The sequence below is a fragment of the Leptonychotes weddellii genome, chromosome 5, assembly GCF_054177405.1.
Source record: "Leptonychotes weddellii isolate Sample4059 chromosome 5, ASM5417740v2, whole genome shotgun sequence".
In the NCBI taxonomy this organism is placed as follows: Eukaryota; Metazoa; Chordata; class Mammalia; order Carnivora; family Phocidae; genus Leptonychotes; species Leptonychotes weddellii.
Genome location: NC_138373.1, coordinates 19,733,630 through 19,761,454, shown reverse-complemented (window position 1 = coordinate 19,761,454; position 27,825 = coordinate 19,733,630). Strand labels below are relative to the sequence as shown.

General features: G+C 47.4%; 2 protein-coding genes across 4 annotated transcripts in view; one reads left to right on the top strand and one right to left on the bottom strand.

Annotated features, from left to right (window-relative positions):
* The window catches only part of HS3ST2 (heparan sulfate-glucosamine 3-sulfotransferase 2), an 80,183-nt gene extending 77,858 nt beyond the window's left edge, over window positions 1-2,325 (top strand). Inside the window, exon 2 of the mRNA XM_081819868.1 lies at window positions 956-2,325. Coding sequence (XP_081675994.1) covers window positions 956-1,574 — 619 coding nt within the window. The 3' untranslated portion in view covers window positions 1,575-2,325. The remainder of the gene's footprint in view (window positions 1-955) is intronic.
* Window positions 517-27,825, bottom strand: part of USP31 (ubiquitin specific peptidase 31) — a 197,020-nt gene continuing 169,711 nt past the window's right edge. The window contains exons 19-20 of one of the 3 annotated variants that reach the window (XM_081819858.1): window positions 3,514-3,587; window positions 2,319-2,382 (exon numbers count right to left, since the gene is read on the bottom strand). The gene's annotated coding sequence lies outside the window, so the exon portion shown is untranslated. Of the gene's footprint in view, window positions 685-2,318; window positions 2,383-3,513; window positions 3,588-27,825 lie in introns of those variants that run through there. The other 2 variants (XM_081819862.1, XM_081819857.1) reach the window with 2 other exon arrangements.

The following is a 27,825-nucleotide window of genomic DNA, read 5'->3' as shown; positions in this document are numbered from 1 at the left end:
CAGTCAGTTACTCCCGTCTTCCTGGTCTCCGGCCGCACTCCGTGCTCACCCGGCCTGTGACCGAGCGTTTCTATCTCTGGCACCTGACTCGGTGTGGAGTCTCCAAACCCAGCAGATCCCTGTGGTGCGCTCCCCCGACGCTCCTCCCGGGGGAGGAAGGGGAGTCTCCCCAGATCTGCCGCTTGTTGGGTCCCTGCTGGAGGAGCAGTGGCCCGACTCTGCCCCAGATCACAGTTTATGGCAACCCTGAGCTGAGAGCCGGCTCCTCGGCTCCATCTCTGCAGCCAGCTTCCCCGCTCCGATACCTGGGAGCTCTGCCGCACTCAGGCACCCCCGGTCTTTCTGTGACCCCGAGGGTCCTGAGACCACACTGTCCCAGCGAGGGTTACACCGCCCTGCTTAGCCACTGGAGCAACATCCCTCAGCGGAGTGGACTTCTAAAAGTTCCAATTTTGTGCTCCGCTGCTCTATCACTTGCCAGAAGTGGCCGACAGAGGCCCCCTCCCCCGCTGTCTACCCTCCCGAATATCGCCTCAGGTTCACTTCTCCGCACGTCCTACCTTCCAGAAAGTGGTCACTTTTCTGTTCAGAGAGTTATTGCTATTCTTTTCTTCGATCTCCTGTTGAGTTCGTAGGTGTTCAGAATGGTTTGATCCCTACCCAGCTGAATTCCTGGGACCAGACCTGTTAAAGATTTTTTTTAAACAACTAGCACGAGTTGAAGTGGCTTCCTCACTGGAGATCTAATGCAGTATAGTGATTATATTCGACAACACAGTATTGTAAGCATCACGCTTGCTGAAAGACTAGTTCTAAAAGTGGCTTTCTCCCCTGGAGAATGCAGGTGGAGCTCAGATGTCACCGAGGAACGGGGCGGGGGGCCCCCGCTCGTGATCTCCCTGCTCCCCTTCCCCAGGGGGACCCAGTTTGATGATGTGCTGCTTCTGCCCCACAGGAGCCTGATGCCCCGGACCCTCGAGAGCCAGATCACACTGGAGAAGACACCCAGCTATTTCGTCACTCAGGAGGCCCCTCGGCGCATCTTCAACATGTCCCGGGACACCAAGCTGATCGTGGTCGTGCGGAACCCGGTGACCCGAGCCATCTCAGATTACACGCAGACGCTCTCCAAGAAGCCGGACATCCCCACCTTCGAGGGCCTGTCCTTCCGCAACCGCACGCTGGGCCAGGTGGACGTGTCGTGGAACGCCATCCGCATTGGCATGTACGCGCTACACCTGGAGAGCTGGCTGCAGTACTTCCCGCTGGCTCAGATCCACTTCGTCAGCGGCGAGCGGCTCATCACCGACCCGGCAGGCGAGATGGGCCGGGTCCAGGACTTTCTGGGCATCAAGAGGTTCATCACGGACAAGCATTTCTACTTCAACAAGACCAAAGGATTCCCTTGCTTGAGAAAAACAGAATCGAGCCTCCTGCCTCGGTGCCTGGGCAAATCGAAAGGCAGAACTCATGTACAGATCGATCCGGAAGTGATAGACCAGCTCCGGGAATTTTATAGACCTTATAATATTAAATTTTATGAAACGGTTGGACAGGACTTCAGGTGGGAGTGAGCCACCGAGATGCAAGGGCTCTTCTGCTTGTCTCTTCCATGAGGTTTGCCCCTAGAGCCTGTGATCCTCTTCCCCCAGCAAACCAAACCCAGGCTCCAGCCCCCTTTCCCATCTCGGGTTCCATCATCCTGAAAGGCCATGAGACCAGGGGGTCCCTGCCACTAGCTCTCCCCAGTCTGTCTAGGCAAAGTTGACCTGCTTCTGCCATGTCTGGTCAATTTCAAATCATTTCCCTTCAGCCCATCAGAGGCCTTGGGAAATTGCTTTAAGAAGAGCAGATCTTCTGATTATGCTAGATATTATAAGTGGTGATGGTTCTGTTGCTGTGAACACAGCAGTCTGTACCTGTCACTGTCCACCCCAGTGCGGACTTGCTAATTCCAGGTGGCATGTACCTCCCCTCTGAGCTTCACTCTCCCTAGCCGCCCTGGGTGGTGAGACAGGAGACTGTCCTCTTCCTCCTGACCTTAGCTCATCGAGACATTGCAGAGCCGGAAGCACCCCTGGCCACTCCTAGCAGACAGACCCTTCGATGATGAAATAAACCAGATATTTCAAAGCCTGTGGTCTCAACTTTGCTTGAAGGGTAACTGTCTTTGAAAACCACTTTGTGACCCTCCCTGCTCCCTGTGGACAAAAGCACATTAATTCTGCTGTTACGGGTACTTTCCTCACGCGAGCTTTCATGTTCAGCATGCGAAGGAATCATGCTTGTCCATGTGAAATAAATATGGCTCTCTCGTGTCCTTAATGCTGGGCTCTTCTCTTTAAGCCAGGCCTGGAGCACGGTTCATTCATCCTGCTCCTCCTGTGCAAATGGGGGCGCTGGTTAGTGCCGAGGATGGTCCGGGAGGGCAGTGAGGGGTGGGCATGGTCGCGGAGGACAGTGAGGGGTGGGCGTGGTCCCGGAGGGCAGCGAGGGATGCAAACACCATGTGGGCAAGGAGCAAGAGGGTGAAGATGGGGAAAAGAGGTTCTTGCTGGCAGAGGCTGCTGCAGAAACGTCATATGGAGATCCGTGAGGACACTCTGAAACTAAGTTTGACTATGACAGCTCTCTGCTTAAGCTTTATATCTGAAGTGCCAAACTAGAAGCCCAGGGACTGATAGGACATCAGATGTTTTTGCTTGGCCAGCATGATGTTTTGAAATAATTTCCAACAGTTAAAACTTGGGAGTGCTCATATAAAAATATGGATTTCCCTTTTTTTTTTTTTTTTTTTAATGGGAATTTGGTGACACTGAGTGCATTCTAGCATGGTAACAATCAGTTGCCGCCTTTGGATAAAGCCTGTGCTCCCGGGGCTTCCTGGCCCACCTCACTGATTGACATCATCGCCTGGCCCCTGTTGGCATGTGAGTTCACAACCCTGCTTTGGGTGTATATACTGTGACCTCGGAATAAAGCCCAAATCCTCCAGCAGGATGCCCAAGACAACCTCAACTCCAGTTTCTGGGATCTTCCTTCCCTCATCCTCTGTTCCAACCTCACAGAACTATATGCCTTGTCTTGACTCTTTTAAGTCCTCCTGCCTTTGCCTGGAATGCCTCCCCTCCCTACCCATGTCTCCAGCTAATGGAAGCTTCCACAAGACTCCATTCAAGCATCACCTGCTTGATATTTGTGAAGCCTTCCCCAATCAAGCTGAGTTATCTGCTCACTCTTCCGCATTCACTTGGTAGTTTGCACACATCTCAATTACAGCTTTTATCACACTAGATTAGCATTATTTGTATAAATGCCTGTCTCACTGTAGACCACGGCTCCTCCAGAGTCAAGACTGTGTCATGCTAACATGCAGGAGGCACACAGAAAATGTTTGATGGATGAATGTGTGAATGGGTGGAGAGGTGTTGGGAGGCCTGGGGGCACGGACAGGAATGTTCCAAAGAACTACACTTCTGGGTCATGATTCCCAGATAGCTCCATAGTACTCACAGGTAAGCCAAGAAGGATCGCTGAACCTCCAGGGGCCACTTGGTCTTTGCTTGGTCAAGTGTGGTGCAAGGTTCCTGAAAATGAGAGTGAATTATGAGACTGGAGGACACAAAAGCCTAAGACATTAGTTCTGTATCTTGGCCCATCTTCCTGCCCCAAGCTGCTTCTAGGAGATCAAATGACTGAGGCCACGGTACCAAGGAGCCAGTCTGGGAGTTTGCCCCCTCTGTGCTTCCCTGTGGGCATAGAGAAGTGACGTGGAGACCAGTGGGGGCTGTCACCACCGAGAAGCTGGAGTGACTAGAAGAAGGGTGGGTCGGTTGTATGTAGATATTAATGAATTGGCCTTACACATCCCCCATCCAGAGTGGTGTCCTGTGATCCTGGGCCACGTGGTGGCCAGAGCTGTATCCAAAGACAGATTTACACTGGGGACACAAAATATCCAAGAAAGAGTAAGGTTTGCTTGTTCATCCCGACTGGGGGAGTCCAGTCAAAATTGACAAGAGTTCAAAATTTTGTGGGTCCCGGAGCAGCTTTATTCCTCTCCATTCCAAGCATTCCCAGGCCACCCAGACTAAGTGCGCTCTAAGTACTAATGAATAGGTCAGAGTCTATTGCAATTAGCATATCCGTCGTTGTATGCAAATGAAAGAGGCTAAAGTACCTCAAATATCCCAGTAAATGAGTGAAATCTGGTGTACATGAATCTGCTCAGCAAACTCTGATTTTTAATCCAGTGCAAATGTACCCTTTCGCCCAGGGCGCTCCAGGCAAATTTGCACAAGTTCCAAATTAGTACAGTTGAAACAGATGAAGTTTGACCATTCAATCTGAGACCAAAAAGTCTCCTCTGGGGAGTGTGTGTGTGTGTGTGTGTGTGTGTGTGTGTGTGTTTCTAACAGTCCAGGGTATATGGCAATTCCACAATCCGCCAGGCTGCTTCCATTCTAGCTCTCACGATTCACCCCATATCTGCATCCCCACTCAGCAGAAAGGGAGTCTAGAAATCCATGAAGACCCTCCCAAAAGAGAACAGAGCCTACTGACACAGAGCTTGCTGTAGCAAAGGGTCTTGCACTGGGAAGGCTTCAGGTCTGCCCTGACTAGAGGCTGTTGGCCAGGGGAAGCTGGAGGCAGGTGAACTAGAAGTGGGGCCTCCTATGTAGTTGGTTTGCATAGCTATGTAATTTTTTCTGGTTGGTCCTGAGGTGGAAGCAGGGACATCAAAATAGGAGTCCTGGCAGTCATTAATAGGTCCTGATCATTCTGCTACAGAGATTGTGGGTCAGAGTTCTGTTGTCGTACTTGGCCTGGCTGTTTGTTGTCCATTTGAACACTCACTCTCTTGGGAGGAAAAGGGCACAGGCAGAATAAGCCTCCTCCATTTGAGGCTGCAACATCCTTCCTGCTCACAGCTTCCTCCTATCATGAGTGGGGCCCCTTGGGCTTGTGCAAGGATAATAGTACTATTTTCTCTCTCTCACATCCCTTTGGGTAGAACTCAGTCCTTCTAGGTTGCCTTTCTTTGGTTCCAACCATTTGCTATTACTTGGATATTACCCTGAACCCCAACACCAGTTCATTCATTCCTCTCACAGGGCTGATCTTCAAGATATCATGGCAGGCTCCTTCCCAACATTGCATTCCCAACTCAAACACCTACCCAGAATTGCTCTCCCTCTCCTCTGTCACTGTCAATCTTTCATTCTGTTTTCCTTCTAATATGGCCCTAACCACTGGCTGACATTATAGATTAGTTTCCTTGTTTGACATCTGTCTCGCCCAGGGGTCTGTAAGCTCCATGGAAGTGCAGCCCATATCCATCTTCTTCAGCAGAGTGCCCAGCATACAGTAGGTACTTAATAATTGAGTAAATGAACTACTGGGGCTCTGTCCCTAAACACCAGCCTTTTTTTACTATTGCTTAACCCCAAGAATGGATGCTGCCCCTAAGCATTATCTTCTGCTGGGATCTCTTCGGTCTCTTGGGATCTTTATCGCCATTATTAGCTTATACAGCATCTTTGTGAGATTTAGAAAAAGTTACTCCTCTTGGCAGATAAATGAGAAAAGGGTGCCCCTTTGGGATGCACACAGCCTTTCAGGTGCACCGTACGTACAGTGAATGGAGTGCGGATTGGTTATCAGCCCCTGCTCTCCCCAGCCCCAGCTGTAGGGCACAGACCGCACAACCATGCATGGCAGCCCTGACTACCATTCCTCCCGTTCACTGGGGTTCCCAGGCCCTGAATGCTCCTGGAATTAGCACTGAGACATCCAAGATGCTTTGGATTCTGCTGGCTGCCAGTCTGTCTTTGTGGAGCTCCTCTGTCCCTGCTGGTGCCATGGTGCTTTGTGATTGCCCAACCATCACGTGTGATCTCTCTGGCATGTGCGCCCATGTGTCTCTGTGGACACATGCTCGTGTGTGTGTCTCTTTTCTATATCCTCACTCACACTTATTAACACTCAAAACTATTCAACAAGTATTTACAGAGTGTTTGCAAAAGGAGAGTAAGGCGTAGGGACAGCCAACATGTACTGAGTGCTTTGGGTGTGGCAGCTGTTGTGCTTTTCATATCTCTGCCCTTCGAAGCAAGTGCTACTTCAAAGTGTAGTAGACACAAGATGTCAAGTATGGTGGTTAAGAGCATGGGCTGCCCGGGGCACCCGGCTGGCTCAGTCAGAAGAGCATGCAGCTCTTGATCTCTGGTCGTAGGTTCAAGCCCCACGTTGGGTGTAGAGATTAAATTAAAAAAATAATAAACTTTTTAAAAAAAGAGTCTGAGTTGTAACTGTAGCTCACTACTCTCTTACTCTGGGACCTCAGGCAAGCTATTTTATGCTCCTTATGCTTCTGTTTCCCACCCCTAGAATGTGAGGGTAACGCAGCCTTGATTGCTGCTCTCTGGATGCTGCCCTGGAGCAAGTCACACAAGAGATACCCAAGAGAGGAAGGCAAGTTCAATACCTGAAGCCAGTGCAGGCACGGAAGGTGGAATCCGCAAAGACTCCATGCAGGGCATGGAGCTCCTCCCGCTCCTTCTCCCCTTACAACCAATTTCATGCCCTCTTGGATAAAGTTCAACTTTTTCATGAGATCCCACAGGTATGATCATGTTACATCTCCCAGGAACAAGAATGACATAATGTGGACCACTCCTCAAATTGGGCGAAGACCCTACTAGATGAAGTATACAACAATGAATCATCGATGGGATTTCATTCATTCCGCCTAATTTACTGAACACGTTACGCAGACTAGCTGGGCACTGAGGATGCACAGTTGTGTTAGTCTTCCTCTCTGCTCCCCTCGTGGAGCTCCTAGACTAACAAGGATGAGAGTTACATAAACAATTACTACATAATAATCTGAAACTGCATGACAAGGGGGAAAGAGCAGGGACTTTCCCGGAGGAAGTGACAATGGAGCCGAGCCAAACCTTGAAGGATGAGGAGGAATTCGTCTTTTGGAGAAGAGTGGTCTACGCCAGTGTGAAATGCCCCTGGAGCATGGTTTTTCTAGGTGGGGCCAACTGCGACCAAGGAACCAGAGCACTGGGCTAAATAAATTCTGGTCACTGGATTGGACCCACCTCTGCCACACCCTAGTTCCAAGGCTACTCTGTTTTTTTAACCAATTCAGAGTGTACTTCATACCTGCCTACCAGATACTAAGAAGAGAAATGCAGATCTACTCTTTTCCCAGATAAGATGGGCCACTAGTCAACTTAGAGTCCTTCCATGGGGAACATCTGTAATCTCCTTGTCCTCTCTCCCCACCTCCCAGAGCCCAGCACTGGAAATCTGAAGAACCAAATCAGATGGATAAATAGGTGCCCCAGCGGGGCTCCTCCCACCTTGACAATGAACTTGGCTCTTGATAAACTTGGCTTCCTGATAAATAAGGAGGACATACTGCTTTTATCATTTAAAAAAATAATAAGAAAGCTTATATACCTCACCTCCCAAAACAAACTTAGAACAAACTTTATTCCATTTTCTAATGTGAAATGGAAATATGAATGTGTCATTTAGAAATTATAGTCCTAACTGCTTTTTACCAGCAACAGTTGCTTCAACAAATTAGGGAATTAATCTCTCAAAGACATCATTTAAAGAAATCTGGAGGGGTGCCTGGGTGGCTCAGTCAGTTAAGCATCTGCCTTTGGCTCAGGTCATGATCCCAGGGTCCTGGGATTGAGCCCCGCTTCAGGCTCCCTGCTCAGTGGGGAGCCCACTTCTCCCTCTCCTGCTCCCTCTGCTTGTGCTTGCTCTCTCTTTCTCTCTGTCAAATAAATAAGTAATCTTTAATAAAAATAAAAGAAATCTGGAGCTGGTCAGACTAGGCCTAGGACAGCATCTCCATTTTGTTATCAAGGACTTAGCTTCCTCCTCTCTTTCTGCCACATCATCCTTTGTCCATTAGTTTTGCCCTCATGGCCCAAGATGGATGCTGGTGCACCAGCCACCACATCTATGTACCAGTTAGAAGGAGGAGGAGAAGAAAGAATTCAGAAAAACACTCCTCCTAACCAAGTCAATCCTATTTGAGGAGATTGCCCAGAAATTCTACCAGTAACTTCTATCTCATTGACCACTTCTAGCTGAAAGGGAAGCCAGAAAATGTAGTCTCTTAGCTGAATATATCTTCTCCCAGACAACCCAAGATTTTGATGTTAAGGAAGAAGGAGAGTGGGTACAATTCCCAATCTCTGTTACAGTGAAACTCCCAACTGTTTGAAAAAGCTGTCTCCTAGCTTCCCAGTATTTTCCCACCATCTGCAAAACCTCCCACAACCATCTTCTAGTATCTCCCAATCTGAGATCTCTGATTCATCTTCCCATCACCTCCACTTGACTTCTCAAGACACATACCTCCAGCACCACCTTCTCCCCTCCCTCAACACCAAACTGGCTCTGTGAAGGGGGGGGTGGGGAAGACATCTGATTTGCGTCATTTACCAATTTCCCTGGTGTGAGGGCACCCACCCCAGGCAATTTCAAGTTACGGATGTCAAGTTCCCTCTCTCCAGAGGCTGCTCTATCCCCGCTCAGGAGTCTGTTCTAAAGCCAGCTCTGGCAGAGAGAGTGGACCATCTCTCATCTCCCTGCCTCCTAGCCAGGAAACATCTGAGAGAATGAGTCAGAGGCCCTGGAATCTTGTTATGCACTTGTATCCCTGGCACCTGGACGGACCCTGAGCTCTGGGCACTGGGCCGAGCATATTTCCAACACCTCCACGAGGCAGATTGCGTTTCATCTGATGATGCAAAGGAGTCATGTCATATAAGCATTCAGTTCACCTAAATTCAATTCTATTATTCAGCAAGAGAAGGAAAGGGGTGATTTATATAACGTGCGCCCCCTTTCATCGGCCATTTTGCTACATGAACATATATGACAGTGACCATGAGAAGGTGCCAGGGACCCTCTTATCCCCTCCGGCCCTACATCCCCGTCACAGTGTGAGCATTCTGCTCCAATGATTGTGATTCTAATGTCAACTATTATTTATTGTTTTCATACTCCATGGCCCCTACACGCAAGCCAACTCCTTCCTCAGATGCCTCCTCGATAAAGAACAGAAATCCATAGCAGTGATGGGAGGGAAACGTGGCGGTGTTGGATTGAGGGGATTTCTCACGGTGATTTTGCCTTTGTCACATGGCCTGGTGACTTCAGAACCCAGTCTCTGAGTGTGAGGCAGTCCCCTTCCTGTGCCCCCACCACTTGGCATCTGCATCCCCTGTAGACACACACTCAGACTGCTGAGGAAGGGACTAGAACATGAATGAAAAGTGGCAAGAGAAGAGCAGGGGAGGACAGAAGGGCTTCCAGCAGCTTCTTTATTACTACCTCATCCTTCCTCCTGCTCGTGGCTGGGGGCACACGGTTTGTGCCCCTTCCTCGCTCAGCATTGGGGGAAATGCATGCTATGGGCCTGTGTGTGGCTGATGTTTATTTTACTTCCATGTGCCTCGAAGGACTGGAGAGGCACCTATGTGACTGACATGCGTCTCACTAATCCCCGTCTGACTGGAACGTGATTGACGACACACGACTAATTGGATCACGGCTGACTGACACCTGCTTTGTGGGCACGGCCCACCCAGCAAGCACACCTCAGCCTGGAGCTTGTCTGCGGGAACCGGTCTGACTGACGGCTGCTCAATCCTACAGGGGGGCTGGCATCTTGCCACATGCTGATGGGCCTTCAGTCCTGCCCTCAGGCTTCTAGGAAGGGCTCCTTTCCTCTGTAGGCCTTGAGCAAAGGATGCATGGACAGCGGGGCTGTAGCTGCTCCTCAGCCCCTGACCTGGCCCCTCCTCCCATGCTGGGCATCTGGATCAGAGCCCAGCATGGGCTCTGCAGTTCACGTGATCCAGATAAGCCCAGTCCTGATGGGGTTCCATGCTGGGCCCCTCACCATGGCTTTCGAGGCATCTCTCCAGAGGCTGCAGCTGTTCAGAGCCCTTGGGCAGGGACAGAGCAAGGGGACTCAGGGTAACAGAGAGACACAAAGATAAAACGGTAGAGGCCAAGTATCTGGGAAACAAAGGTATTTAAGCAGGACTTCAATCTTTCTCCTGCCTTTGAATAATGATGACAGGATCTGTAAACTGCCTTCACATCCTTAACAGCATTTTCTCTTTGTAATAACCAAGACTTTTAGCCCCATTTTGCAAAGGGACAAGATGGAGGCCCAGAGTATTTGTTAAAGCGACTTGTCTAAGGTCACACAGCCAGGGCTCAAATCTGTATATTCTAGCTCCAAATTCCGTGCTTTTTATTAACACTGTAGCACTAAAATGTAAGCTGTCTTCTGGAAAACACTTGACACCCACAAAGGTGGTCAGGTCTGGGAATGAGGAACAGCTAGGTGTCGTCTTTTAGCTAGCAGGCTTGAAGGCCAGTATATTAAATACCTGAGAAGCAGAGATAATAGGAAGAAATTGGGCATAAATCCTGGTTTTTGTCTGGGGCAATAAAGGGCAAGAGAGGGGTGTGGATTTGACACAAGCCTACGCTTGGAGACTGAACCGACATCCGGAGAGCCAAGTAGCAGCAACAGTCAACATGAAATTCAAGATGAAACAATAAACCACCAAGAGGAAGATAGCATCACATGCAGAAATGTGTGTGATACATGGTGTGCTTGTGTGTATGATATCACATCCAAGGATATGATAAAGGTTCCGTGTTGAGTTCAAATGTGGCTCTTACGGAAGACCGATGGGCAGTGTGTTTCACGTGATCCCATCAAGTGACCTCAAAGCAGAGAGAATCAATTTCCTGGGGGAGACCTTTACCTAAGAGCTGCTGGTCAGCATAATGTATCCTTGATAATTACTTTTACAGGAATTCCTGGAATCATCGCCTGTCTTTCTTACCTAAATGAATGATAACCAGACATAGTAAGAATATGGAATAATGGGTCTGTTAAGGGGATTCTGTGGGAGATCAAGATGGCATTATGCAGATTTGCAAACAGTGACTGGTCTGAATTCATACAGGGATAAAGTCTGGAGAATTCTGAGGGAATAATTATTACCTTATCCCTCCTGGAACATCAACCATCTGATTTTGGCATTAGCTGTAGGCAAAGGATTCACCACTGATGTCACCAGTGAGCACATGAAAGACAAGTATTCTGCAACTTCATGTGAAAGAACTTCTACTACAGAAACTGGGCAAATAATGAGCAAAAATTATAATTTATAATGAAAACAACTACAAGCTTGATTATTCTAAAAGGAGGATTACTGGTGTAACAACTGACAGAGCCAAGAGTTTGTGTCCCCAAATGGTCCTCCATTAATTACAAAATTCAACAAATGCCACATTAAATCTCCGAAATATCATCACGGCCCTTGCCTTGAAGACTCTGTGGTTAGAAAGTTCCAAGGTCCCACTGTCACCCTGAAGCATAGATGCTTGCACATAAGGGGACCCTGTGGCGTACATGCTTGCATATAAGGTGACCCACCATTTCCCAATGATATTTTTGTGAAGTGTTTTGTCAACTTGAGTTTATGAAGTCGAACCATGGGAAACTGCTGTTTAGACCTGCAAAAATGGCAGATTCACTCAGTTCAACCTAATATAAACTTTTTAGAAATTTAGAGGAAATAGCTAGCTACCTGTAATGTCTCATTTATTTTAGTTACTCAGATATATTTAAAATGGCATCATCTGGAAAAAAATATATGGACTTATAAGACTGCTTTCCCCTATCCTCATATCTCATGAAATGGTATTATTCAAATTCTCCTCATTAATCTTTGGCATCAGGGCCTTGAGTTCATCCAACAGTTCTGTCATACTTGTCTGTCAAGTCCCACTGTGTGACACCACAGGAATTTTCTCCCTGTCTCATGTACCCATTCCCAGGACATTAGGACAGTTGACTTTTCGGGTCATTGGTCAGGAAGGGGTGGTGTCATGATCCCATCAACATAACCACCTAATACCTCACTTTGTAAGGCGACCTTCCAATGGCTTGATTCCATCCGACACTTGCCCTTGAGTTCATATCACAAAGAATGATGACTAAATCTGTGCTAAATTTGTTTGCCTTCTCTGGTACCAAGTCCACCCAGCGACCTATATAAACATCCTGAAGTAGCACTGACTCCACTTCAGGATGTACAAACAATATTTCATGGTTCAAAATTAAGTAATTTAGAGACAAGTCTTTTACTAAGGAGACTTTCTAAGGACTCAAATACAAGATGACTCTATCTTTTCTGGGGGAATTTTTTAGTGGAGGGAGCTGCCATCCCTTACATAAGCCTATTTGGGAGACTACTTTCAATTTTGAGTACAAGTGTGTAGCAATTAACCTTTCTGGAAAATTCGGCAGCAAAATGGCCCCCAGGTAACTGAGTGAATGAACTTTTTGAGTAGGTAATTTAACATTTCCCATTTGGATGCCAAGACTTTTTTTTTTTCCCCCAAACACAGGTTTTCTTTTTGGCAAAATTCACATTTAGCTAATTCTACCTGGCAGCATTTAGCCCACCAGTTTGACTGTTTCATGTTGTCTCCTGGCACCTGTGAATATAACCTTGACATCCAATGGATAAAAGGATCCTGGTCTCCCTGTTTGCCAGGACAGGAGGACATGTTTCTAGTTCACATAGAAACTGTGTCAAATTGTTGAAGGACAGTCTCATTGTATGCCATTTAAAAACAAAAACAAAACAGAACTTGCTATCCTACCCACCACTCTGACTCTCACAGTGAATTTAGAAAAAATGAGTGGAAGAAACAGAGAGAGGGAATTAAAAGCCTTGGATCGATACTATTAAGATCACATGACTTGAACCATAAATGATTTATATACATGAAATCAAAGCCAATAATATATCAGGGGTCTTAGTTTATTCGTTCTAAACGTTCTCTACTGAGTGAAACAGAATCAAACCATGATCAATGGTCAAATAAGTGAACTAAAGCCACCTGTCCCTCACGGAGAACATTAGGACAAGTGACCCTGATCTGCAGTTTGTAAAGATGAAATGTGACATGGAGATTTCAAGGAATATGAATTCGACCAGCATTTTCCAAACTTGAGCCATCTGAGCACCATCTTTACAATTTTGGTCACACCCACAAACGACCTGTGCTATCATTACCTTAATCTCTTTCTTTTAATCATCTCCTTTTCATTTGCTTATGTTTATTCTAAAAGGAAGCCTTACGTTTCTATCATACATGGAAAATCAGTCCCACTAGCCTGAATTAATCAAAATACAAAAGCTTAACTATCACTATGAGCGGATGTGTTTGCCCCCATCCCTCTGGTTTCAAGAAGACGGGATTTTCACGGAACATTCCTAGAATCTTGTAGAACATTTCTTCTCTTACCAGACAAAGGCAGCAAGAATTTACCTAGTTGGCAGGCATAGTCATTTGGTCCAAATGTCTTGATTGGTATGGCTAATATAAAGAAAAAATACAATTTGGGCGCCTGGGTGGCTCAGTCGTTAAGCGTCTGCCTTCCGCTCAGGTCATGATCCCACGGTCCTGGCATCGAGCCCTGCATCGGGCTCCCTGCTCTGCAGGAAGCCTGCCTCTCCCTCTCCCACTCCCCCTGCTTGTGTTCCTGCTCTCGCTGTGTCTCTCTCTGTCAAATAAATAAATAAAATCTTTAAAAAAAAATACAATTTTTGTCTCCTTCTCCCCCGTACACCTGGACTGGAATAAGGCAATAATCTGCCGCAATTGGGTCTGTTCCTCTCTTTCCCTCAGGTGCTGCCCAAGGTGTCAGCTAGGGGGTGATGTGGGAGGGTATTAGTGAGGCTAAGGAACCAAGCCTCAGTCTAGCCTTCATCATAGTAAGGATGCCATTGTAATCTCCCATCCACCTTCTGCTTTTGTCTTTTTTCTCAGTTGATTCAGAATTCAGATGGAAAGAATAGGGTTGGATCCCCAAAACTTATTACGTCCCTCAAATCCCAACAAATTTAACATTTTAAAGAAATTATCAGTCTACTACCTAAAATCCTCTCATGCACCAAGACATTTGTCCCACTTTGGTATACACCAAAAATGGACAATAATTTGGGAAGTTATAGAAATTTATCCTTTTTTTTCTAGCTAGAATAGATGATACTTTGAGTTTACCCTGCTGGACTCTATGCAAAGAGTTAATGATAATAATTTGTAATAATTGGGGCACTCAAAACTGAGAGCAAAGTCTAAAGCATTCTAGTGGTCAAATCACCCGGGAGCAGGGAGATATTCAAAAGATTTAAAAACCAGTACAGGGCACCTGGGTGGCTCAGTTGGTTAAGCGACTGCCTTCGGCTCAGGTCATGATCCTGGAGTCCCTGGATCGAGTCCCGCGTCGGGCTCCCTGCTCAGCGGGGAGTCTGCTTCTCCCTCTGACCCTCCCCCCTCTCATGTGCTCGCTCTCATTCTCTCTCTCTCAAATAAATAAATAAAATCTTAAAAAATAAAATAAAATAACAATAAAAACCAGTACAACATTGGCTGGGACAATGAGAACAGATTCCAACCATATACAACTAGTGTGGCCTCCTTCAGCTTGGGGCAATTAAAAAACCTCTCAGACCTTGCTACCCAGAATACCTCCTACAGACCAGCATCATCAGTCTTTTAGGAGCTTGTCAGAAATGCAGACTTTCAGGCCCCACTCCAGATCCATAGGATCACAATGTGCATTTTATCAAAATCCCCAGGTGATTCATATGCACGTTAATGTGTTAATGAGCAAGAAGCACAGCGCACCTCTGCATTTCTGAAAAGCTGCCTGGGGGTGGGGCTGAGGGGGTGGTGATGGGGAAATGGGGAGTTGTTGCTCAGTAAGTATAATATTGCAGTTATGCAAGATGAATAAGTTCTGGAGATCCGCTGTACAGCATAGTGTCTATGGTGAACGATACCATATATTTAAAATGTATTTAAAATGTTGTTAAGAGTGTAGATCTCATGTTAAGTAGTCTCTTTTTTTTTTTTTTTAAATCACAAAGGGACACAAGAAAACCTTGGGAGGTGTTGGCTGTGTCTGTTATCTTGATTGTGGTGATGGTATCATGGGTGTATGCACATGTCCAAACTCATCAAACCATACATATTAAACATGCACAGGGTTTGTGTTTTTTTGTATACAGTTATACTTTAATAAAGCTGCTTTAAAAAGACAGTACTAAAGGATTTTCTCCTCCCTCTCAAAACAGATTAAAAAGCTGCCAAGGGACACTACTAGTCTGTGGACCCCACTTTGAGTAGCAAGGCTCTCCGAGGTCTGGAAGGCAGGGAGTGGATGTCACTAGACTCTGGAATTTGCTCCCAGGCACCTGGCTGGTGCTTGCCCCCCCCGCCACCCCCCTCTTCCCTCCTGTGGACTGTGGCAATAGGAGCAGTGCCTCCAAATCTGACTTGGGTTCCTGGGCAGCCAGGTTACCTACCTGCCTCCCACTGACAGTGTTAGCTTCCTGTTTCACTGTCAAGAAATGAGTTATTTCCATCCAGAAGGACTTTACAGGGTCCCTGAATTAATTTTCTCTGAGTATTGAAGCCTTCGATTATAAAAGGAATAGATGCTCTTAAAAAAAAAAAAGATCTGCAACCAATAGGGCAAATGCTAACATTTGTTAAACATCTGTGGTGGGTACCTGGATGTCTGTTATATTATTCCCTATATGTTTGAAATTTTGAAATTAAAAGACAAAAACAGTATTAAGTAAAACCAATAGATACCCAACTGAGATAAGAAGAACTGCAAAGAAAAGGATAAAAATCACCCATAATTCCACTAGCCAGATATACCTTTGGGTATTTATCCACTCAGTCCCTTTTCTTGTTAAAAAGGAAATTTTAAATTTGCATTTTTATCATAATTATGTAAACACGTGCTTATAATTCCTCTCCTTCATAAATCCCAGTTGAAATAGTCACAGAAAAGTAAATAAAGAGGGCAGGTGGTGTGGGGTAGGGAGACTTTCATCAGCACTGACAAACAGGGAAGCTTGCCAGGCAGTGAGCCGAATCCCCAGCGTGGAGAGACATGGGTGGTGGGCTGTGGGCCATGGGTCCACGGAGCTGCTGGCCCCGGCGGGTCCCCCAGACTTCAGGCCAAGCCACGTGGAGGCATTTCTGCAATGAGCTCCTTATGAGGGCACTTAGAGGGGAGCGCAGTGCCCTACTAACTTCTGCTGCCAAAATAAACTCAGAAAGGAAACTGCTTTGCCCGGCAGGAAACTTCTCTCCTGCAATGCTGACTCCCCCGGAAACTCACTTCCTACTACTCATTGCAGGCAACCAAAACCCCAGTCCAGCAAAAGATAACTACAAAAATACAAGCTTCCCCATCTCCCTCTTGTCAGAGACAAAAAGATCGAACAAGAACCCACAGGCTCTCTGACAGACCTATTTCTTAAAACCCAGGATTGGACAGGAAGCTCTCCCTCTGTACAGATGCCCAAGGAGAGAAAAATGACAGGGGCGGGGGGGCCGTGACGATGGGGGGGCAGTGTGCCACCAAGAGAAGATTTGGGAATTTAAATAGAGATTGTGTTAGACCTAAGCCAGGAAAAACGAGAAAGCTCTTTATTCTGATTCCTACTTCATCTTTTCTTGAGATTTAACAAGACACTACATTTTATAAAAAGACAGTAATTAAGAAATACTGTTTTTAGCCCAAAGACAGCATGGTTAGGTTCAAAGGAAAGGCTTTGGATTTAGACAACCCAGGTTGGAATTTTGGCTCTGCCATTTATCAGCTGTGAGCGTGACCTCTCTGTGTCTCGGTTTCTTCATCTGTAAAAAGGGCTGGTAATGATAGTCCCTATCTCATAGAATTCTCAAGATTAATGTGATGATATACGTCCATTGTTTGGCAAAAAGCAGTCACTAATATTACATATTCTTCTTGCTGTTAAAAAAAAAAAAACTTAGCCTATTTTAAAATCCAATGGACAGCTTCTGGTTTCTAGAGAGTGAATTTAGCCTACATGTTCACCTCTATTCTCTCCCCAAATACCAATGAAATAATACAAAGCAAAAAATCTGAGTAGCCCTGAGAAAGAGAGAAAGCTACTACCAATACTCAGAAACTCTGGAGACTTCCTGGAAGATGTAAAAGGACACAGACAGACTGACGGAAAACTCCCCACTGGGCTGCTCACTCCAGATCTGCTGGGGGTGAGCAGAATCCTTGCCCCCTGGCTCTCCGGCACATTCCTCCGGGGAAGGAGTGCTGCCCAGGGGGGAGAAATGAAGAAAGCAGAGTTGCTCACTCAGGGCTTGAGAAAAGAATGGAATACACCCTTAAAGAATTTTTGCAAGTGTTTCCTTGATTCTTCCCTCAGAGATGCAGTGCTTGCTGGCAGGAGTGACACAATGTGTGTGAGTGTGCGCATGTGAGTGGGGGCGTGGTGGGGGGGGGGTACATGCATGCACCTATTTGTATTCCAGATCCTCAGGCACAGCCACATAGGCTCCTTGCTGTGGAAGGTGACCAGATGGAAATTGGAGGAGCACAGAGAAAGAAGCCCTCCCTCCGTCAGATACAAAGGCAGCTGTATGCTGTGGCGGAACACGCAGTTCCAAACTCCCGGGCAGCTGTCTTCGTTCTCCTGGTCCATTCATCTTGTGCAGAGCACGAGGACTCAAAGAGACATTGTTGCTTGTTAATAATTTCCATAATCTTCAGTATCAGCTACTAAGCCAGCAGCCTACTCCACATAAGCAATAATAATTTATAGTTGCAGTTAATGGGCTGTTTTATAGGAACCCACAATTATAATTGGATGTCAAGTGTTGTGAATCTCAGCGGATGGGAAGCGACAACTACAGGGGCCTGATGTTTAATTTTTTAATGTGATTATTAAATTTCCCATCTCCTTGCTCCTCTACTCTCAATGTGGCTTCCAGCTGTGGCCCCATCTTTGTCCATGCTGTCTTCTCCTGCCCAGAATCTTGAATTTTACTTCTGTAAACCTGTTTTAGTCCTATGGCTTTTTACTGAGCAGAGGTAGACAGCCACCCACTGGCCCGGACCCTGCAGAAATAGAGCACCTACCAACTTTTCTGTTAGGAACCCCGTCCCCGCTAAAAACAAAACAAAACAAAACAAAACAAAAACCCAGCCCAGAAAGTATCCCAGGTCTCCAGGTTTGCTCAGCTCTCAGCTTGGCAGCCCCAGCCCATTCAGAAGGTGACCACAGGGAGTACCTGGCTCCTTCAACCCAGTGGTCACAGGCTCTTGGAAAGGACCTTGGCATTTTATAGGCAGAATGTGTCCTTAGAGTTCTCCTGCTCTGGATTCTGGGACATAGATTAACACAGGACTCACCGATAACCAGTGTCAGGGAAGTGGTATAGTTGTTTGAGGAAGTAGCAAATAGGTTGAGGAATCATGCAAACCATGCTTTGACATGTGCACTCCTGGGTGAGGGAGAAAGTATGGCCTTCTTCTAATGAGGATGAGGAAGACCTCCCAGGAGATGAGATGCTAGGGGCTGTTTGAGCAAGAGAAGGAAAGAACTACCCAGTGGCAGCCCTGGGCCCAGCTGCCTTATTCATTTAAGATCCCAGCTTAACCAAGACCTCAGTGTCCAAAGCCAAGTACAGAATTTAAAGGAACACAAAACAGTTCAAAGGCCAACAAGGACCCAACAATTCCCAGGGCAGTTCGGACACAAGCCGAAGTCTAATCTAAGTTTAAATTTAGATCCTTCTCCATAACCCATTCTGGAACACTGCCAAATCCAGAACCCAGTAAAATAGTAGCCCTGCATTCAGTCTTGCCTTAAATCCATAACCAGGGTCCAAATCCCAAGCCCATGTCAGGATGAGGAATAAGGTGCGGAGGCAAAGGCATTGAGTTATTAGAAACCATCATGCATTAGTCATTACCTAAATCCACAACCCTCTGACCCAGCATTTCTCTATTGGGAAGGAACCACACTCTGAATAGACTTGACTCATGGCACCCAAAATACCTTATTTCCCATGGACTTCCAGTTCTCTGAGGACAGAGACCATCTTCCCTTCAACCAGAAAATCCCAGGCTGAGCACAGGGCCCAGCATAATAAATAAATAATGCTCCGTGACTCAGTGGCAAAGACAGAATTGATGGAGAAGAAGACAGTCTTTGGGGTCCATAGGACTTGCTTGAGAATCCCTACTCTGTCACTTCCTAGCTGTGTGACCTTGAGCACGCCCCCTCCCCTCCCTCGGCTGTGAAATGGTGTCCTTGGGAGTAGCGGTGAGGACAAAATGGAACAGTGAACACAGACTACTTGGTGCAGAATGTTGGTTTCCTTTTTCTTTCTCCAAGGGCAGTGTCCCTGAGGATGGTACTGCATAATATCTATTTTTTTCTATCCATCTCTGAGTGCAGAATCCTCACAGGGTTTCAGATTCCTAGAGCCCTTGTGACCTGCCAAATCTACTTGGCCATCCTGCTGTCCAATATTCTATTGGGCATCTTTCCAGGATGGAGTTTCCACAGCTTTCTGTGTTCGTTATTTATCGCCACAGTAGGGCTGTGTAACAAATAATCACAGAACTTAAGGGGTATCAAACAGCAAACATTTAGGTTGCTCCCGAGCCCCTGGGTTGCTGAGCTGTTCTGTTGCTTGGGGCCGTCACTGGCTGATCTTCTGCATGTGCCATCAGCTGGGGTCCTTAGCCTTGCTCTGTGGGATTTCCCCGTCCTCCAGCACACCAGCCTGTCCTACTTCATATGGCAATGACAGGGTTCCAAGAGATGAATGCAAGCCTACGAGAGCCCCCTGAGGCCTGGGCTCACAGCTGACACACCATCACTTCCATCCTTAGTAACCAGGCCAGCCCAGTCTCCAGCGTTAAGTGCCTCTTGATAGAAAGAACTTCAGGGAATGAAGGGGGGGAAATCGGAGGGGGAGACGAACCATGAGAGACGATGGACTCTGAAGAACAAACTGAGGGTTCTAGAGGGGAGGGGGGTGGGAGGATGGGTAAGCCTGGTGATGGGTATTAAAGAGGGCACGTTCTGCATGGAGCACTGGGTGTTACATACAAACAATGAATCATGGAACACTACATCAAAAACTAATGATGTAATGTATGGTGATTAACATAACAATAAAAAATTAAAAAAAAAAAAAAGAACTTCAGGGTCACCTTGCAGGGCAAAAGGATTCAGAGAAGGGAAGGACTGTGACCATTTTTTAAAAAAATAGTCAATCCATTATATCCTCTTTGCCCCACTGGGTCTCTTGAAGTTTAAGAAGGGGCATAAGAGGCTGAAGGGAATGATGTGCTTGGACTAGAGTCAGAAACATTTGGGTTCTAACCAGCTCTGGCGCACATATTACTTAGGCTTTCCAAGCCTCAATTTCCTCATCTATACAGTAACATCAGTAGCCAGAACTTCTGACCCCTTGGTGAATTCCCATTACTCCAATGGGGCATGCCCAACCCTCTGGTAGTAAGGACAGGAAGAAAAATCGAAACAGCAGTTTGTTAAAATCACTATCTGGTGGTGGCCCTGAGCCTACCTGCCTGCAGAGGCAAAGGCTGACTCTGTGCTGCCCATTCAGATCCCAGGTCAGCCATGACCCCAGTGTCCAAAGCCAAGTACAGAGCCATGCATGGGTCACCGTGAAGACGATCTTTCACCATGTCCCAGGAAAACACTTCTCTAGGCAGCTATAAATAGGAAAAGCCAATGGCAGAAAAGGAAGCCAATGTGGATAAGCAGCTGCATGACTTACTATCCCTTCCATTTTTCACCAAAGTCCATGGGAGAAACCAAAGATACATGCCATGACCCGTTTTCTCCAGGTAGCTTTTGTATCTAGCACAAATGTTCTCCCTCCTGCCTTCATCGATGATCTGTCTTCCCCAAGGTGGCACTCACTGGGCCACACACAGCTCTTTCTCTAATTAATTATTTCATTTGCATTTTCTCATTATAATGTTATTATCCTAAAGCGAGAGTCCTATTACCGGGGCAACCGGAAGTGGTGCCTTGTGGATTCAGTCTTCACGGACCTAAATTCTACTTGGTTAAAATCCACTTGTGGGGTCAGAGAACAAAAAAACATTCCACTGTTCCTCATGCCTTAGTTCCTTACTTCGTCTTTCTCCAAACAACACAGAGTTGACCTCTATGGTTTCTCCCAAATGTACCACATAATTCATTTTACTTCTGCTCACCAGCCACAATATCTTATCTCCTCCTGTAAGCGGATTCCCCTCTGATCAATACTGCCTACTCAAGACCTACCTCGTGGGGCCGGGATGAGGCTAAATGGGAATGTATTTAAGTTCTTAGTACAGTGCTCAGTACATAGCAAACAGCTCAATAAAGATTAACGACCAGTATTACTATTAGTATTAACGTTACTTTCAGTATTCGTCTTTCACCATCCTCCTTAGAAGTCACCGGAAGTCCTTAGGTTAGCTGTACCTCGCCACCCTACACCCTCTTTGCAAGACAGGAAAGCATCTCTCCCCAGGCTATGCCCCTCGACTCTTCAGGGGTCTACACCAGCAGCTACACCCAGGTCGAGGAACTGTTATTGCCTCAGCTGGAAAAGAAGCTTCTGGGCCAAGTCCAGAGGGAAAGAGACAAGAGGCCTCGCCCTGCAATTTCTGTGGTGACACCTGAGCCAAGCAGAGGCCGGGGCCTCAGGGACTGGGTGGGCCTGGGGAGGTCCCTGTGGGTCTCCCTTCAGAGCAAAGATGAGGAAACCACCAGCTGGCAGGAAACAGATACGACACAAACGCTCTGCTGGAATCACTATAAAGAGGGGAAGCCAATGGAGTGGAAAGGAAAGCATTTAACAGCTAAGTGTTCTTTGCAGCAGCAGGCTCACACCTCATTTTATCAGACATTATTTACACAAAGAAGGTCTGATGGTGCGTATGGCATCATTAGGCAGGGATTGCTTCCGTAACTGTGAATACAGAAGCCCGGGGGAAGCAGCCGCTCTGGAACTCCTCAGGGACAAGCTGGAAACCAAGTACAGACTCAGCCACCCCCTCTGTCATCCAGAAAGGTGGTCATCGCGCTCGTCGATCATTTCCTCTCTCACGCTGCTCTCTCAGCCCATCGGTAATAAATATAGGGTGGATATGAATCCCTGTCTCAGAAGTCAGGGGTGCGCGAATGGTCACATCTCTCTCTTTTCAATAACCAGCCTATTTCCCCATTCCGGGTCTCGCAGTGCTGGCGGGAACCTCCGCCTCAGTTTCTCAGGGCCCCCTGGGCTCAGCCCAGACCATGCTGTCAAGGATCTGGGGCTTTGTGCAGTGGCCAGGCGTGGGGCCCAGGATCTTCAGCCATCAGTTACCCCCCGAGAGTTCCATCGTTCCGTCTGTGTGGTGCTTTCAGGTCTGCTTGCGCTGTTTCCACCCCAGGGGTGGGACATGGGGTACGTGGCAGGTCCTTACACTCTGTGTCCACGGACACATCATGTACCCATTTCTCCCTGGGCTTGCTCTGCCTTCCCACTGCTCTGGGGCCCCACTGGCCTTTCTCACCTACCCCAGCCCAGGGGATCTCTCTTTTTTTTAGTCTCTCTCCTTCCTGAGTCTTCCAAGCCAGTGTGCCTCCTCCCGCAAACCTATCCTCAACATGTTTAGGCTTTCAGCAACAACAACAGAAATCTCGGGGGATACTTCTGCCTCCAGCCCTGACACATTCCTCCCCCGAAACAATCAAACACCAAGCCTGCCACCTGCCTACATAGGAGAAAGGAAAAAGGAGAAAATACAAATTCATGTCTCGCAATATTATCCAAACACCAGCACTTAAGACATCCTTGACTACATGTTATATCCACCCAGAGAGTCTGTCCTTTCGGGAGCATGCCAATACACTCAGAGTGTGGATGGTATTTTAACCAAGCCTTGAAGATACTTGCCCACCGGCTCATTGCTGGATCAGACGTTCATGTGGGAGTGAGGTGCTCCAGAGAGGAGGAAGGTGGAAGAATCTTTGGAAGCTCAGGACAGAGCCGTGCAGTATCCCTCGTGGCCTGACCCCAACCTGCAGTTTCCCACATCATTCTCTCTTGAATTTCGAAGACCCCTCTGAAGAATGAAATCATCATGCTGCAGGTACTGAAACACAGACCCATAACATAGGCAAAAACTCGAAGCCACCACCAGTCTCAGAGTCCGTTCAGTCCCTCGACAAAGTCAGTGGTTGCCTGCTCTGCACTAGAGGCTGAGGGAGCTCCAGATATTTGTTTGTTTTCTCATGCATTTCACTGATACTTCTTGAGTGCTCACTCTGTGCCAGCCATTGTTCTGGGCTCTAGGGATACAATGTGAAGGCAAGATAACCCAGGCATCTTGTGGAAATAACATTTTATGGGAGAAGACATAAGATAAATAACTAGCAAATAAATTGATGATAGAAAGAAAATTAAGGCAGTGTAGGGAGCTGGAGAATGATGAGGGGTCTCTTTTTTTTAAGATTTTATTTATTTATTTTAGAGAGAGAGAGCACAAGTACGGGGAGGGAGAGAGGGAGAGAGAATCTCAAGCAGACTCCGTGCTGAGTACAGAGCCGGATGGGGCTTGATCCTGCAACACTGAGATCATGACCTGAGCTGAAATCAAGATTTGGATGCCCAACTGACTGAACCACCCAGGAACCCCAGGGGTCTCTATCTTACACAGGCTGATCAGAAAAGGTCCCCTGATGAGGTGACCTTGAGCAGGGTAAGGATGACAACAAGATGAGGGGGAAGAATAGTATTCCATGCAGAGGGAGAAGCAAGAGGGATTGTGCTGGGTGTGTGTGAATAACTGGCCGAGCCTAAGTTGTGAAAACAACAGGGTAGGAGATGAAGTCAATGAGACATGAAAAGTCCCAACCTGTAAAGCCTCTAGTCATAGCAGGAATTCTGACTCTATTCTAAGCACCATGGGAAACCACTGGAGAGTTTTAGTCAGGAGAGTACATGGTTCATGTCGAAATGATCTCTCAGCCTCAAGTGTACAGAATGGATTGTGGGAGGAGAGATGAACACATGGTCAAGTCCGTTTGGTGACTGGTACAGTACTATAGGTAGGAAATGATGGCGGGCTACAGCAGGGTGGAGGCAGGGAAGATGGCAAGAAGTGGACACATGCTGGGTATATTTTGGAGATAGGGATGGCAGGTCATGCTGAAGCACTCGATGTTGGGGATGAGGGGCAGAGAGGAAGGAACAAAGCATGTTTAAGGCACCGTTCCTATTCTAGAGAAATTCACAGTAGACCATAAAAGACTTTCATAAAATACATTATTCCTATCAAATGCCAAGGACCAGTTTCTTATTACCTGGCCTTAGAACTTTCTAGAAAGATGAATGTTCATGCTCCTTAGCTGCCTGCTCAATATGCTGTAGAGCTTATATTCCTAACCAGGTGGTCTTCTGGGATGGGAAAATTTCCCACCAAACTGGGATCTCACAGGGGTTGGGTATAAACTCGTCTGGGGGATGGAAGCAATGATGACTGGATTCTTCCTCCAACATCTTAGTGACACCAGCCTCGGCTCAAACACCTCTCAGTGATGGGAAGCTCATTACTTCCAAGACAGTCCAGTCTGGCTGTAGATCATTTTGACTACCAGCTTGATTTCCTTAATAAAATCTTCCTTTGAACCAAATATGAGTCCCTATATCTCTTGCTTGAACTTATTTTCCTTTCATGCAAAAAGGAGTTGGAAGATCAGAAAAAGGAGGTCTTCATAAGAACCAGAGCTTATTCCTTGTACAGTGTCTTCAATTCTCTCTCAATTTGGCTTCAATTACTAGATGCTCCTTGTAGAAGGGACTCCTTTCTACAGGAGGGAAGATGTAAATGAGCCCCTACACTTGAGTTATGAGAAGGTATATCTGTTGGTATAGGCCAGCTACTGTAACAAACAGTCCCAACAGCCTAGTAGTTTAACAATAAACCTTTATATCTTTCTTACATCATAGTCTGTGGCAAAGTAAATTCTTGGCCACTCCTCCAGCAGAAAGATGGGGTCTTTTCCCCTTCTCCTTCAAGCTGGGTTGGCCCATCACTGACTTGATCAATGGACTTTGGCAGAAGTGATGCTGTCCCAGTCTAGGTCTAGCCTTTAAGAGGGAGAATAGCCTCTGACTGCACACTTGGGTGGAAGCCAACCTCCATGTAAGAAGTCAGATTACCTTGAAACTTCCATGCTGTGAGGAAACCCAAGGTAGCCAGAAGGAGAGGTCACATGAAAAGAGAGAGACGGACAGAGAGACAGGGGTGCCAGCCAGCATCTAGCTTTTTCAGCCATCCCAGCCCAGGTACCTACGTGTGAATGAAGAAGCCATCCTGAATATTCCAGTCCCCTACCTTACATCCCCTGCCTGACTTCTCCTGGGTGCCTTTAGTGATTGGCTACAGAGTGTACCGTTAAGACCCAAACTCTAAGAGCCAAATTGCCTAGGTCTAAATTCAGGCTCTATGACTTACTAGCTGTAAGTAACTTGGACAAGTCACTCGACCTCTCTGGTTCTCAGAATCTTCACCTGCAAATGTGAATAACAAGAGTATCCACTTCATAGAGTTACTGGGAAGATGGAATCAGTTCATATATGTCAAGCAATTGTTGTAGTGACTGGTACAAATGTTAGCTGCTATTGATGTGAGCATGACCAGCAAGGATAAGATTGCGACTGAATTCTGATCGGTTGAACTGGGTTAGAATCTGACTGGTCCCAATAACAGTGAGTAGGGGGGGTGGTTGTCCTAGAAGGGGTTCCCCACAAGCCGGCCTCAAAACAAGGATTTACGTGACAGTCATTTACTAGCTGTGCTCCCAAGAAAAGCCTGCATGGGTGGGGGTGGGGGGTAGGAGAGTGGGACTGGAAGGGAAGTGGGTCAGGCATGGCCATGGCCTCATCAAGCAGAGTAGTTTCTACTTATGCAGCAGAAACTAATCCTAACTAAACACTGATGCACGCTCACACCCTATGGGCTGCAGTCTCTGTATCTTAATATTAGTGCTAGCTAACTTTTACTGAGCAAATGCCACGTTCTAGGTACTGTGCCAAGTACTTTCCATATATTTTCTCATCTAATTTTCAAAACCTGATGAGCTATTACATCCTCATGATAGGTCCTAACAGGCAAACAATACACCAAAGTTTCCATTTAAGTAAGTATCTGATGATGTTCATTAGATTCTGCAGATGAAGTGTCCTCATGTACATCATCCTCCTCTAAATAACGTCTGAGAAGATATGCACATATACACGTAAACCTACTGGCTGACATAAACTTCCCTAGTGCAGCGAAAGCTGGAACACACTTATGGGTAATAAGTGCAGGGTTATTCATTCTTAGGTGAGGCTAAGAGGGTGTAACTGTGATGGACCTTGGTCTACCAAGGTCCAAGGTCAGTGATGGACCCTAGGTTTCATCCTGAGCCCAATCTGATTAGGTAGCTCTTAGAGCAAAGGCTGAGGCTATCCACGCTTAGGTGGAGGCTGCAGCCATCGACTAGTCATGTCTCCATGGCCATAAGACTGTGTCTTCGTCCCTTCAGCTGCTGTAACAAAAGTACCATAAACTGGGGGAGCTTATAAACAACAGAAATTTATTTTTCTCTGAAGGCTATAAAGTTTAAGATCAAGGCACGGGCAGAGCTGGTGTCTGGTGAGAGCCCTCTTCCTGGTTCAGACAACCCACTTCTTGCTGTGTCCTCACAGGCTGGAAGGAAAGAGGGAACGCTCTAGGGCCTTTCACGAGGGCACTAATCGCATCCCAGAGGGCTCTTCCCTCGTGACCCAATCCCCTCCCAGAGGCCCCACCTCCTAATACCTCCGCCTGGGGTAGCGGACTTGAACATATGAGTGGGGTGGGGGCACAAGCATTCAGACCCCAGCAGACTGGACAGGAACTGTACCAGCCACACCTGTGAGAACACATCAACTTGTGGGGCTACCTTATCATTCCACTTTGCAGATAAGGGAGGGAGGTTGGAAGTGAAGTCATTTCCTCCAAGTCACAGAGGCAAAGGTGGAATCACACACCTAGACTTGTTGCCAGGGCTGTCGCTTGCAATCACCATCTTATTAGGTTAGCCTCCTACTTTGACACCAGCCCCTGCATGGCCCTTGGGCAGGAAGGGGACAGTGGGGGCTGCTTCGGGCTCGGGCTAGAGCCTCCCTTCATGCCCAGGATCCAGTGCTATCTCTGCCTGCCTCACCCCCCAACACACTCCCTCTGATCCCCAGGATTCCTAGTACCCAGAGACCCCAGCCTCCCAGGCAGGATGGGGCCTCGGTGGCCTGGCTTCAGCCCTGCCTGTCCAGTCCACCCCGATCCCCGCCCCACACACCCCGCCGCAGGGCCGGCAATCGGGCGCGAGCTGCCCCGCCCAGCGCTCCCCACCGCAGGCCAGGCTCGATCGATCCCGACGCTCCCCCCGCAGCGGCCTCTGCCAAGAGAGGCAATTTACCACCAGCTCCGAGGTCACGGGAGGGGCCGGCCGCCTGCACTGCTGGTGCTTTTACACCGATATAAAAACCATTTAAAGGGCCACTTTGTAAGCCGGCAGCGCTGCTTTCACCAGAGGAGGAGGGGAGCAGCGGAAGCCACGCGCCCGCAAACCTCCTTTCCAGCCCCCAGTTGGACTGGATCCCCCAGAACCTCTGCTGCAGGAGTTCAGAGCCCGAGCGCCAGGCCTGGAGGGCCGCCCCCATGCCGGCTGCATGAGCTGGAGGGGAGCCCGATGCCCCCAAACCCGACTAACCCCCGCCTCTCAGACTGTTCATCCCTAAGTGCCTGCGCCCTGCTCCGTGCCTGGCACCCTTGAATGCTTC